Here is a 14,919-nt window from a genome sequence, read left to right as displayed (position 1 = left end):
AAAAAAAAAAAAGACTTTGACTTAAAGCAGATTTCCTGAGTTCCAGCTCTGTTATGAGCTATCTAGCTGTAACCTTGTTCAAGTTGCTTAAAACTGCTGGCCTCTGCTGTAAAAGGAAGCCATGAGAGGATTTCTAAGATCCATTTTAGCTTTAAAATTCAGTGATTCAAATCAGGTTTTACCGACTTCAAAAAATAGTACAAAATATTTATGGAAAATGCATAATTCTTGTACCCAGGTGAAGAAAATCCATGCCACCAAATTAACCACTGGTGCTTCTTTATCCTCCCCCTAACACTCAGGAGGGCAGCAAGGGCCAGCTGAGTGGAGTATCACGGTTCAGTTCCCAGCACTTTTTAGCTCTAGTCTCTTTTGGGTGGAGCAGGGTGTGGATGGGTGGTGGTGGGAGTGGGGTTAACAATAATAAAAAATTAATAAGGAAACAAAAATAAATAAATGAAGGACGCAAAGGAGAAGCAGTAATTATAAATTAGTATTAACAATTTGCTGAAAGGGTTTCTTGAGTTTTACGTGATCCAAAGGGCAATTCTGTCTATTCAAAACTATGCATGCCAGGCTCTGAGTGTGGCTTTCTGTAGCAACTTTTGCATTTTCAGGGGAGGCAATAGTTCCCTCCTCAATCCACCTGTGAAAGTGCCAAGCTGCTCATGGGCATCAATGCTTCAGAACCGGAGTGTACAAGTAATTACTTTTTAAGGATAAACCGGTAATGAGTGGGGGTAGTTTGTACAGGCTCAGCGTCGCTACTTGTCGTTATTTGGGAGGAAAATTAGGGCCTCTTTTGGAAAACTGGATGGCTGGATGAATGACTCTTCTGCTGTCCCAAGCCTCTAACTCCAGCCTGGAGATGGAAGATGGCAATGATCATACCTACACTACAGGCTGAAGGTAACATGGCCCAACAATACTCAATGGGAGAGAAGGATTTGGGCTCCATTTTTACCATTATATTCCGGAAGCCCTCGTGTGGGCAAACGGATCCACTGTTAAGGGCTATAACTTCCTGGCTGTTTTAGGGGTCATCAATCCACAAGGCATCTTCAAGTAAGGGTTGGTGAATGGCTAGACTCATCTTCTGATAGTTGAGAAATCCAAGAAAATCTGGCTTCACTCCAGAGAAAGAGTGTGCAAAAAAGCGAAGAAACTGAGGGTGATGAATAATATGGGGCCTGAGTCATCTTTATTTAGAGGTCTGAAGACCCACCAATAAGGAGGGTTGTAACATCTACACTATTTCCTCAAATCTCTGCTTTAGATGCACCAACAACTGTGTCCAAACACTTCAAATGATGATTCTGACTAGCATCTTATCTGCCTTTATAGGCTTCTTTCATTCACTCGAAATCACTTACTAAACATCCATTATACGCCACCAGGAGTAGTAAGAAGGGGGCAAGTAAGAGTTTCTGCTCTCAGGGAAAGTAGGAACCGATAGGCTGGGAGAATTATGTATACAAATATAAACCTTGTATCTGAAGATCATTCACCAAAGATTACCTACTTCAAATGCTTTGGTTACTTATGCCTGCTGGCATTTGGAAAAATATCTAAACATATAGGAACTGAGGCCCTTTCTTCTCTGCGGGTGGGCTCAGTGATAACCAAGCCTCTGCAAACCCAGGTGGGAGACCCCTAACCGCTCTCTCTCTTGCTAATGCACAGTATGGGACCAAGTGACTGTCAAAACAAGCTCTCATCTTAAGGGCACAAGACGCTTCTAGACCAAATGTTCTAGAAATACATTTGAGGAATAAAAATTCCAGATTTCATTGCTCATTTCTCAGGAAAGAAAAGTTCCTTCTTCTTGTTCCCTCCATCAACAAGATCGGACTAACCAACATAAACAAGATCTATATTAAAATACAGCTGTAGCTCACAATTTAAAAAAAAAGCCCAAATAAATGAGGTCAACTGGAACAACTGATTTAAAAAGATGGGAAAAGCAATTATCTTAACCATTTCAACAAGTAATCTCCAAAGCTTTTCTAACTTATTCTCACTACAATCCTGTCATTGTAGTGCATTATTAACTTCACGTGATAGATGAGGAGACTAAAACTTGGAATGTAAAATGATTTATCCAAGACACAGTTATTGAAATAAGGATGAAAACTCTTGGATTCTGATCTCCTTATTCTCCTCCTCCAGTCAGCTGTTAAGTTCTGTTTAATCTCCCCTCATCATTTCTCACCAATCTATTTCCTCCTGTATTTAATCACTGCAACCCTCAGTCCAGAACCTCACTATCAACTCCAAGCATAAGACCCTTTCCTACCCAGTCTTCCTGCTTTTTGACTCATCTGGTACAGTCAAGAGGTTAGGCTTCTGTAGCACAACGCTGCTCACTTTTACTTCCTGCTCAAATACCTTTGATAAAGTCATTTCTCAGCTGGGCATTCAAATGCTCTTCCCAATTTGTACTTTCTCCCACCTTATTTCCTACTAGTCTCCACCAAGCACCCAAAGCTTCAGCCACATAGAAAGCCATGCTTTTACTCAAGGACATTTTCATCTTTTCCATCTCTCCAAGTCTGCTCTGAGAAATGACTTTCCTGATTCTTCTCACCACCATCTAAGTGTGTCTGAATTCTAGCCACTCATGATACAAGGTCCAGATCAATGCCTCGCTACCAAGAAGTCTAAGCATCTCTCTCCTCAGATCTCCCATGGCACACCTGTATCTTCTTTCATTTTTTTTCTCTAAGAACTATTTACCGAGTAACTGTTAAGTGTCAGGTACTATGATAAATTAGGGAATGCCAAAAACAAAAACCCCCAAAAATTACAGTTTAGTTAGGGAGACAAAAGTGAACAATGAAAAAAAAAATTATACCTTATAAGTTCCACTAAAAATGGTCAGCTCAGGAGTCTATCTAAGCCTAAATGAAGGATACATAAATTTGGCTTTGCCCAGGAAAGTCAAGCAGGGCTTCCCAGCAGAGTTAACACTTAGAATGCATGGGAAAAGATGCACAAGTACCTGCTCAGAGGACCAGTCCGTAAATACACTACCTTCTTTCACTGAGTTGGAGATGGGGAGTCAGAATGGTAGACTGCAGAGTAAAGACTTGAATTCACCAAGTGTAAAAACAATAATATAATACATAGGGCTATGTTATGAACCATGATGAAATACTGTCTGTAGAAGCAATTCTTCTTCTTTTTTTTAATGGCCACACCTGAAGCATATGGAAGTTCCCAGGCCAGGGACTGAATCCGAGCTGCAGCTGCAGCAATGCTGGATCCTTTAACCTACTGTGCTGGGCCAGGGTTTGAACCTGAGATGCTGCAGTTGGATTCTTAACCCAATGAACCATGGCAGGAACTCCTGGAAGCAATTCTTTTTTCTTTTTTTTTTTTTTGGTCTTTTCTAGGGCCTCATCCATGCATGTGGAGGTTCTCAGGCTAGGGGTCAAATCAGAGCTGTAGCCACTGGCCTACGCCAGAGCCATAGCAACGCCAGATCCGAGTCATGTCTGTGACCTACACCACAGCTCACAGCAATGCTGGATGCTTAAACCATTGAGCAAGGCCAGGGATTGAACCCACAACCTCATGGTTCCTAGTCGGATTCGTTAACCACTGAGCCACAACAGGAACTCTGTCCTGGAAGCAATTCTGAAACTGGAAAGTGTTACATAAATTTAAGATATCATTTATTTATAAATAACATTGCTTCATATCTATCTGTTGAATTTAATTGGCCACAGGAATTATCAGACTCTTTTTAATAAACATATAAGTAGAAGGTAAAAGTTTAACAATAATTTCTGTTGTCAAATCTAGGTTTTACAACCTACTGCTCAACCTCTCTTTATACACATACCACCTCCCCCAGAAACACACCTACACACAACTTCCAGAGGTAAAGCGGTAAATCCACTCACATTTAAAATATACACTTAAAAAATAAGAAGTATCTTCACCAGAGCTTCCTAATAACTTCCCATTTTATTGTTAAGCAACTTTCTAAAATTATAGAACCTGTGCTATCTCTATAGGCACAACTCAAGGATTTTCCATTTTTCTCAGCACCTATAATTTCACAATTTACACACAATAAGATTCCTAAACTTATTTCAATATATCTTTAGGAACTTAAATTTGTCAATATGACACAAAACTATGTAATGAATAGTTTCTAACATGGGTGAGGAATCTTAATAGTACATTATTTCCATTAAGGGACAGAACTCACTGTTCATTCTGTCATTAGAAACACACAATCTGGGAATCTGAAACAATGGGAAATAGTGGCAATAGGGGAAAAAAAAGAGAAAGAGAAGCGGGCAGTGGTGAGGAAAGGCTCGGGGCAGAGTTGTAAACTGCCAAGAAGTGGTTCAGGATGGGACCTCCGGTGACCACACATGAATAGGTCAACGACTCCTCTCCTCCAAACAGTAAGAAAACTTGTCAGTCACTTCAGGGTTCTGGAAACCAAAGGCAGATAATAAATAGAGAAATTTCTAGAAAAAAATGCTAGAGCTTTAGGGTAAGGCCAGCGGGAGTCAACCACCCTACTGCCTGGGGCTACCTGAGCTCCAGGCCTCAGCTCTGCTGGGAGAGCTTCTCAGGACAGGGCGGAGGCCACGTGCACCAGGGGCTCTGCTGCCAGCGGGAGGCACCGGGTGGTGATGCAGTAGAAAACCACAGCTCTAAGCAGCAAACTTGTCAGGACTCAGACAGCGGAAATACAGTTCTTCTAGCTTGAGGTTGTGGTCTGACTGGGGTGAGTGGTGGATCAGCTAGAAATCTGAAGGGAAGATCCTGAGACGTAGAACAGTCAGATTTCCCCGGCTGGCTGTGAAAATATATGGATGAGGCTGGGGAAACATAAGAGGGCTCAAGAGAAAGAAAAAGCCAAGGTACCGTGAGACCCAGCCGAACTCCGAATGTACTTCCCAACCCACAGACCCACAGGCGGTGGAAGCTTTCCAAGATCGAGGTGCTTAAGCACAACTTCTGCCCAAATCACTGGCTGACCACTAAGCTACGGAGACATAAGGGTGACTCCTCGCCAGGCTAAAAAGTAACACTGAGAAGTAAAATCACTAAGCAAACACATCAGTGGCTGCACACCAGGGAGGAGTCACAGTCCACAGTTTAAGTCCAGGCAAACTGTTTAAAACACACACACATACCCTCACCTACAGCTCTCAAAACAAAACAAAAATAAAAATAAAAACCTCAGAGTTGCTAAAATATATTAGTAAAATGTTCAATTTATTGAAAAATTATAAGACATGCAAAGAAACAGGAGGAGTGTGGCCCTGACTCAAGAAACAGGCAGTGCTGGAACCAGGGCTTGAGTGGGCCTGGATGCTGGAGTCAGCAGATGACTTCAAAGAAGTGATTACAAATGTATTCCAAGAATTAAAGGAAACACGATGACAAGTAGGAATGTCAACAGAAACAGTGAGACAACAGTAATACAGAAAATAAAAGGTATGGATGAGAGCAGTAACGATAATAAAACCTCACATGAATTAAATTCTTTTACGTCTCCTAAAAGCCGCTTGAAGTAGGTAGTAGTGTCTTCCTTTTATAGATGAGCCAGCCAAGGCAGAGAGCGATTAAATGACTGGCTGAAGGTCACGCTAAGTAGGGGCCACATTAGGACTCAAACCTAAAAAAATCTGGCAGACGAGCTGAGCTCTTAAATCATTTACACCATCCAGCTACAGATAAAGAGAAGAGGGTGAAGCAAGAAAGTGTTCTAGAGTTCTGGCACCAAAAGTTGCTAACCGATTAGATGTAGAAATGAAGGAAATAAAGAAATAAAGAAGGACTCATAGGTTTGGATCGCCTCATAGGTGAGGGTAATCCAGTAGTATAATTATATGACAGAGAGAGGATGCAAAGTAAGAGGGAAACAGGTCTAGGACCCAGCCCCGAAGTACTGCAACAATTAGAAGCTGAATAGAAGAGTTCCCTGATGGCCAAAGAGGTTAAGGATCCAGTGTTGTTACTGCTCTGGCTGGAGTTCGAACCCTGGCCCAGGAACTTCTGCATGCCACAGGCATGGCTAAACAAAACAAAATGAAACAAATCAAAAAATCTGAACAGAGACAGAGGAACCAGCAAAAGACGAAGAACGAACTTCCAGTGCTTAGGAGGAAAACCGGGAGCATCATGAAAGCCAAGAGCTAAGTGTTTCAAGCAGGGCGGAGGAGGCACTGTGCAGACTGCTGCTGAGATTGTGTAAGATGAGGATGGAGAAGGGACCACTGTAAGAACAGTAGCCCGCTGCCCTCATCATTGCACTTAACCTTGCTATACTGTCTGTCCCATCTCTAGACTGCTAAGCTCCTGGTCGATGACCACGAGCTTTATTCTAAATCCTCATCTTCCAATCACACTGCTTGGAGTGGAAGGGAAACGACATGACCGCTGTGGAATATAACGTAACTGCAAAGTCAACTCAAAGGGCTTTCGGGTACGATGAGCACGCGGATTTCAATACGAGGACACGCCTCCTCCCATCCACCCCCTCATCACACATACCGTCAGAGATCCGTTCTGTGTGCTGGGGGAGTTGCTACTCTGCTCCCCATGGGCTTGCGTGCTGCCGTAGAGGGTCAGGTTATGCTCACTGGTCTGGCCGGCATAGTCCTGAGTGTGTGGCACTCCATACTCGGCGGGAATTCCATTCTGTGGAGGTGGCGGAAACGGGATTGTAGTAAAAGGCTGAACCATTGCATCAGGAGTTGCTGTTGGCTCCTGGTTACCCTACGACAAAGAGAGAAAGAGAAAATAAGGAGAAAAAGCGACTTTAAGTTCCCATTACATAACTATTTGAAGGTCAGTAAACAAAATTCTCACTGCAGTATTTTCTCACTGCTCAGGTAAAATGGAACATTCTTGCCTCAGGATTAGGGGAAATATTGCTACATGTACACATACAGAAGTATGTGTGGAGACACACGCACACATGCCCAATTTCTATCAACAGGCCCATGACCGTATTAAAGCTGACCAGTTAGCAAAGGGCCAAAGTTTTATATTAAACCAAAAATTTTTAAATGTCAGGAAATTTTTCACAGAAGATAATTTATAAGCATTGAAATTAGTTTAGGCTATTAGTATTTTCTTTAGGACACTCTATTCCTTTAGTGACGCCTATGGAAAAATAAATCAATTTCATTAAGTCACAATTCATAGCAACAGTCAGAATGACATTATAAATTAAATCCTCAAAACCAGACAATATAGACCTCTAGATTTTAAGAACACAAGAGTTTAAGAGAAAGTTATTATTAAAAAAAAATTAACCTTTAGATTTCAAGGTAGACATTTATTTAAGCTTTAGCTATGAAGTTAATAAAAAAACAAAAACCCCCTTCCTTAAATTAGAAACATTAGAACTAGACAAAAAAATTCCCCAGACAAAAAAGATTTTGCAAAGACCTCCCTTCTCAACAACTGACCTCCTGACTTTCTATTTTATTTTACAAAAGGCAGAGCCTTATTTTACCAAAGATACACAAGTCTGCAAAGCCTTGGGCCACTGTCCTTTTTTTTTTTTTTATAAACTCAATGAATTTTGTTACATTAACACTTGTACCACAATTGGGGCATTGTCCTTCTGGAAGTAGCTGGCAGAGATGGCCATATGCTTCAAAGTGTTAGCACTCTGATAAGCTTTTTTCCTTATATTTAGACATCAAAATCACTAGGGATCAAAGAAAAGATAAGCTTATGTCACTTGGTTTCCTCCTAGTCATGAGCATCCAACTTCAAACAAGGAAGCAACTCCTCCTCTTTGTTTCTCTCAGTCCCAGTTACCCTTCTTTCCCTCAACTTAAGACAGGGCACTCTACCCACTGAGAGCTGCAGGAAACTGAATGTCCAGCAGCATTTTCTTAACATCGTCCCAGGGTTTCAATGTTACCTTGATGGCCATTAAACTCATACTATCTCAAACAAAATGAATCCAAAACTGGAGAAAGATCTCATGCTATTTTTAAGGGAAGGTTCAACCATCCTTACCAAAACGTGCATAAAATAAAACAGAACAGGAGTTCCTATCATGGCGCAGTGGTTCCAACTAGGAACCATGAGGTTGCCGGTTTGATCCCTGGCCTTGCTCAGTGGGTTAAGGATCCAGCATTGCCGTAAGCTATGGCTCCCGATTAGACCCCTAGCCTGGGAACCTCCATATGCCATGGGAGCGGCCCTAGAAAAGACAAAAAAATAAAATAAAATAAAATAAAAAAATAAAACAGAACAAATCTATGAAGGCTGTTTATAAATACAGAAATATATGATCATGGATTAGGAAGTTGGATATTCTTAAGATGACCATGTACCCCAAAGCCCTCAAACCCAACCGAAATCTCGGTAGGTATTTTTGCATAAATTGACAAGTTGTTATTAAAACTTAGAGATGCAAAGACCTAAAATAGCCAAAACAATTTTGAAAAAGATCTAAAACTGGAGGATTTACACTATTTGACTTCAAAAATTCTTATAAAGTGATAATAATCAAAACAGTGTGGTACTGGCTTAAAGACAGACAAACAGATAAATGAGATAGAAAAGAATCCAGAGATAAACATATATCTTTAAAGTGAATATTAAGGCATCAAGTCAATTCAATGGAAGAAAGGAAAGACTTTTCAAAAAATGAAAAACTGAAACCCAATGGAAAAAATAAACCTCAACTCTCACCCTGCATATGCAAAAGTTAACTTGAAACAGGTAATAGACCAACATATAAGAGCCGAACTATAAAACTTCTAGGAAAAAAAAAAATCAGGAAAATCCTCACAACTTTGTGATAAAAAAAAATTCTTGGAACATAAAAAATAAGAACTATTAAAGAAAAAATTGATAAAATAGATTTCATCAAAATTAAAACAAACAAACAAACAACCGTTCTTTGAAAGGCACCATTAAAATAAAGAGACAAGGAATTCCCGTCATGGTGCAGCAGAAACAAATCCAACTAGGAACCATGAGGGTGTGGGTGGATCCCTGGCCTTGCTCAGTGGGCTAAAGATCTGGCGTTGCTGCAGCTGTGGTGTAGGCTGGCAGCTGTGGCTCTGACTGGACCCTTAGCCTGGGAACCTCCATATGCCACGGGTGGCGGCCCTAAAACACACACACACACATACACACAAAAAGAGACAAGAGAGAGGTTTGGGGATTCACAATACATATATCTGGTAAAGGACACATACCCAGAATCTATAAAGATCTGTTGCAAATCATAATGAAAAGAACAAAGCATGTTTTAAAAATGACAAATGACTTTACCAACAACTTCCCACAAAGAGACCAATGAGCAGAAAATACATGAACAATTATTACTACTTTTTTTGGGCTGCACCCCTGGCGTGTGGAAGTTGCCCGGCCAGGGAGTGAACCTGAACCACAGCAGTGACCTAAGCTGTTGCAGTGACAATGCCAGATCCTTAACCCATTGTGCCACAAGGTAACTCCCATCAACAACTATTTTAAAATATATGAATAACTGTTTTAAAACTAGTAATAACCAGTTATTTAAAAGAGTAACAAAATTTATATTATAAAATATATAATCAGGAGTTCCTGCTGTGGCTCACTTGGTTAAGAATTCAACTGCAGTGGTTTGGGTTGCTGCAGAGGCAAGGGTTCAATCCCCAGCCCAGCACCGTGGATTAAGGGCTCTGGCACTGTTGCATGTGCAGTGTATGTTGCTGCTGTGGCTCAGAGTCAATCCCTGACCCGGCAACTTCCATGTGCTATAGTTACAGCCATTAAAAAAACAAAAGAAAACAGTATATAATACAAAATAAGACCTGAATAAATATAAAGATATATTTTGTTTCTGGAGGAATACTAAATATAAAAAGACCAATGCCTCTCCAAATAAAATGTATATCTAATATAATTTCTCATCGGAAGAAAATGGTATCAGAAGAAAAGGAAACAGGACATAATACTTTTCCAATTTACCTATGAAAAACTACTAAGTTAGGAAAAGGAAAAGCTACGAAGAAGGGCATGCTCTAACGTATATTAAAATTTGTCATAAAACCACTCTGATCAAACAGTAAGAATATACCAAGTGACTAATGGAACACTGATAATCCTAAAACAGATTCGAGTTTACACAGAAACCTAGAAGACAAAGGCGGCATTTCAATTCATTGGCGGCGGGTGGAATGGTTTATTTATTACATGGTATTTGTAAATGTTGACTACCTGCCAGAAAGAAAATACTCATACTCCATTCCAAAAAAGGAATGAAATCTATTATAACAACCAAAATAGAAGAGATCTTGGGAGTATTATACGGGTGCAGGACTCTTAAGTAAGACCAGAAACCTAAAAACCAGAAAGCTGGGGGCGGGGGACGGTTGGCAAGGTAAGTTGAGAAGGAAAGAAGAGAGGTGGGCTGGGAAGGAGCGGAAGAGAGCTGGGGAGAAATGGAGTTCAAAGCCAAAAGAAAAACCAACCGGGAGAAAACGTCTGCACCAGGAAAAACAGACACACTGGTTATCATCACTAAGGCAACTGATAAGAAACACACAACAAGAGAAAAGGAGGCAGAGAGTGTAAGTGAACAATTCACAGAAGATGAAATACAAATGGCTATATGATGAAAACGCTTAACCTCGCTAACAAACTGAAATACACATTAATAGCAAAAGAAGTCAATTTTTTAGTCGTCAAATCACAAAAAAATTAAGAACAGTTTTATTGACATGTAATTGACATATACTGTTGGCTCCCTGAATCTGTGGGTTCCACATCGTGGATTCAAATGATTGCAGACAAAAAAATATTAGGGAAAAAAATTCCGGAGAGTAAAACTTCAATTTGCCATAGTCTGGCAACTATTTACAATGCAGTTACAACTATTTACATAGCGTTTACATTGAATTAGGTATAATAAATAATCTAGAAATGACTTAACGTATATGGGAGGATGTGCACAGATTACAAGCAAAAACTATGCCACTTTATAGGAGGGACTCGAGCATTTGTAGATTTTGGTACCTGCAGGGGGTCCTGGAACCAACCCCCCTGCAGAAATCAAGGGGCAACTGTACAATACACCGCACCCATTTATTTACAGCGTACCATTTGCTAAGTTTTGACATATGTATTATGTACACTCACAAAATCATCGCCACAATCAAAATGGTGAATGTTTCTATCCAAAATCCCCTAAAATTTCCTCATGCTCCTAACGGTATATATCACTTTCGTAACAAAGCCTATGAAGTATTTTTAATATGAAAGAGAACGATGAAAAATGTAATAAGAGGACGGCAATACGCTGAAGCACTGAATCACTGTGCTATTCTTCAGAAAATAGTAGTGACATTATCTGGAGACAAAAAATCCACAACCGTCTTTCATTTTAAAGTTACACAGCATCTAAATGCAGCCATCCGCAATGTCTAAGAATCACATCCACACAGTACTAAGGGTTGCTTTATTATTTTTTTTTAATATATTTATTTTTTTGTCTTTTTGCTATTTCTTTGGGCCGCTCCCGCAGCATACGGAGGTTCCCAGGCTAGGGGTCGAATCAGAGCTGTAGCCACCGGCCTATGCCAGAGCCACGGCAACGCGGCATCCAAGCCTCCTCTGCAACCTACACCACAGCTCACGGCAACGCCGGATCGTCAACCCACTGAGCAAGGCCAGGGATCGAACCCGCAACCTCATGTTTCCTAGTCGGATTCGTTAACCACTGCGCCACGACGGGAACTCCCAGGGTTGCTTTAGGTAGACATCTTCCCTTTATTTAGTTCCTAAAGATTCTCTTAGGAAACCTTTAAATTTTTACCCATAATTTTTCAGGGAAAAAAATATTCTTGTCATCCATTGGTATATAAGTTCTTTTCATGATATCAAGGTCAGGGTATTGTAAATGATTTCTCCTTAGCTCTTCCGGGTGTCCTAATAAGGAGGACACAAAAGAATTCTTTCCCTTTTCTTTCAAATTGTTTAGTGCTATTTACCTACCTACCTACCCACCTGCCCACCCTGCTTCAGAGGCCCTCACGGGATTTACTGACCTAAAGATAGATATGAAAGAGAAAATTCAATTTCGGGTGGAGTGGCAAATGCGGAGAATAAGAGCACCAAAGGTCTCCATAGATCTACCCTCCAACTCCAGGCATAAATATACTCTCAGAGACACAGGAAAGACCTACTAAATACCCCCCCCCCCACCAGTGGCTTAAAGACACTGTTGCCCAGCTTGATTAACATGGCAAAGGGGGCTTCTAATGTGTCCTCTCAGAGTCTCCTTGACTCCAGCCCTGTCCTCACCTCAGTCCTGCTGGGGATGCTCCTCCGGGCACACCAAGCACAGGGTGGTGTTACCTTGCCCACGGAACCAGTCCTGAGAAAATGGCCCAGTCAACTGAATAATCGTGCCAGTTAACAGTGGGAGATGTGGGAAGGAAGGCAAAAAACGTTTTATAGGATCCACTGGTGGCCTTGGCACTATGTGTTTCAAAGAAATTCAAGACAGGCAGAGACTGAACTAGCTCCCCATCCAAAAAGGGGAATGTAAACCTCTGGTAGGAGGTCCTGAAGAAATTCTTGGTAGTTTGTTACCTACAGAGATTAAAACTTTTTTTTTTTTTTAGTTAAAAAACATGATGTTTACATACCAAAGAAATGAAATTGGGATAGGAGTGATTTTGCACTTTAGCTCATCCACTCTGCAATGTCTAAAAATATCCCCAGGTATACATTATTATAATTTAGAAATGGTTACATGGTTTCAGATTTCTACTAAATTTCCAGGCTATCCTCCAAAGTTATAAGTTCAGCAAGGAAGCACTACAACCCCAGACAGACTGTAACAGTCCACATGATTATTTCCAGGCAAGTGTTTACGTCTGAGTTTATGTGAAAATGTTTTGTTTTTAATATCATAAGCTAAACAGCTCAAGTGTATCTCATCTGAGAAAATGAATTAACTTTTTCTTGCAGTCTGTAAAACTAGACTCGATTTCTCTTTTTCCTAATTTAGCAGTCTATGAACTCTCTATCCACAAGGTTAAAAACCAGACAGTAAGCAGTGCTGTGCAAATAAAATGTCTACCTGGCCTAACAAGAATCTAATAAAGATTTATCCATAACTCCTTTCTTCCCTAGAATGTAAATGAAAGCTTTTGTGTGAAAGACGAGAGGAAAAATAAACTACGGTTACCTTTTTGGCTTGGTAGGGTATCCTGCCGATAGGCGAGTGCTCTGCCAGCGGGACTTCGACGCCGCCTCGAAGCCTCGCGCTGCCCGCGAGGCCCTGGGCCGTGGGTGCACCCGTGGACACGGCCCTCCCGCATGTCTCTGCTCAAATGTCAGCTACCCTGAGCACTCCGTGGAAAACATCAACCTCCATTTCTCCCCATCCCCGCGCAACAATCACAGGACTTCCTTTTATTTTGTCTTCTCTACTAGAACGTAAGCTTTGTGAAGACAGGAGGTGGCCTGTTTCGTCCACTGTTGCAGCCCCAGCACTTAGTTTAGAACCATGCCCAGCGTACAGTCTTGCAGGACGCTCTGACTGAAGGGCTTCGCACCAGCAGAACACAACATGTCAGGTGATGTCCCCATCGTGCAGAGAGCTGAGAGGACGGAAGGAGCAGGATGCACCCCGTTTCCCACTATCCACACGAATTCACTACAGGGATTGGCAGAAAATTACAAACAAAGAAATCCCTTGGTGAGCTGCCTTTCCAGAAGCAACAGAATTTACAACTATATGAAAAAGTCAGATTTTCCGAATTTCAATAAAACTATCTCCACTTCTAACTACATTTAAAAAGAAGATACAAATGAGTAAGAAAACTGCTGTTCTAAAGTTATTTAGTAATAACTGGAAGAAAGAAAGAAAAAAAAAACAACCCTGAAGAGAGCGACATGAAACAGACAAATCTGGGTTATATTTGATATTTCAATAATTATTCAACAAACCAATTCGCTATCCTGCTATCTTATCATGATATTATCTACACAAAAGTTCAAGGAGAGAAAATAAATATTAAGAGGACAAAAACAGTATTTTATTGGGAGTTCCCTTGCGGTGCAGCAGGTTAAGGACCTGGCATCACTGCAGAGCCTCGGGTTGCTGCTATGGCACCAATGGATCCCTGGTCTGGGAAATTCCATATGCCACGGGCTTGGCTAAAAAAAAAAAAAAAAACTATTTTATTTCACAAGAATGCAGGTCACTGTGAATCAACAATGTTAGGGATGCCATCTCTTAAGTAAAGCTCAAGACAAATACCCCCACTGGAGAGGAATGTGTGCATCATAAAGACTGATCATAATTTTGGAAAATTAATTATTTTCCAATGCAAACAAACTTGCTTATTCCACTACTTAGACACTACCTAAAATATCATCAAAACCACCTGAGACCCAACAAATTTCACATTTTACAAAGGGCAACATGGGAGCGCATGGTTAGAACATCATTTCAATCAAGTTCAGCTGTGCCATCTACTGTAGCTGTAAAAATTTAAATATTAAAGAAGGAGAGTTCCCGTCGTGGCTCACTGGTTAGCGAATCTGACTAGGAACCATGAGGATGAGGGTTCGACCCCTGGCTTTGCTCAGTGGGTTAAAGATCCGGCGTTGCTGTGAGCTGTGGTGTAGGTCGCAGATGTGGCTCGGATCCCGCATGGCTGTGGCTGTGGTGTAGGCCAGTGGCTACAGCTCCGATTCGACCCTTAGCCTGGGCACCTCCATATGCCGTGGGAGTGGCCCAAGAAATAGCAAAAAGACCAAAAAAAATTAAAAAGTTACTACCTACTTTCTCATGCTCCAGTTTCTTAAACTGAAAAACAGCAAGGTCAACACTATTATACTATTGTGAAGAACTGGTAAGATAAAATATGAAGTGATTAAAACCCTATATTTTTAAAAAAAATTGCTCTGAAC

At 40.9% G+C, this 14,919-nt stretch overlaps 1 protein-coding gene across 22 annotated transcripts in view; it reads right to left on the bottom strand.

The window, feature by feature from the left end:
* Window positions 1–14,919, bottom strand: part of RBFOX2 (RNA binding fox-1 homolog 2) — a 270,031-nt gene that overhangs the window by 56,746 nt on the left and 198,366 nt on the right. For all 22 annotated transcript variants that reach the window (XM_047786414.1, XM_047786416.1, XM_047786417.1 and 19 more), the window contains one exon: window positions 6,526–6,750. In XM_047786414.1, the coding sequence (XP_047642370.1) occupies window positions 6,526–6,750 (225 nt within the window). The remainder of the gene's footprint in view (window positions 1–6,525; window positions 6,751–14,919) is intronic.

Source organism: Phacochoerus africanus, chromosome 7 (genome assembly GCF_016906955.1).
Source record: "Phacochoerus africanus isolate WHEZ1 chromosome 7, ROS_Pafr_v1, whole genome shotgun sequence".
Classification (NCBI taxonomy): Eukaryota; Metazoa; Chordata; class Mammalia; order Artiodactyla; family Suidae; genus Phacochoerus; species Phacochoerus africanus.
Note: the sequence above shows the minus strand (reverse complement) of the source record. Positions and strands in the feature narration are given on the sequence as shown.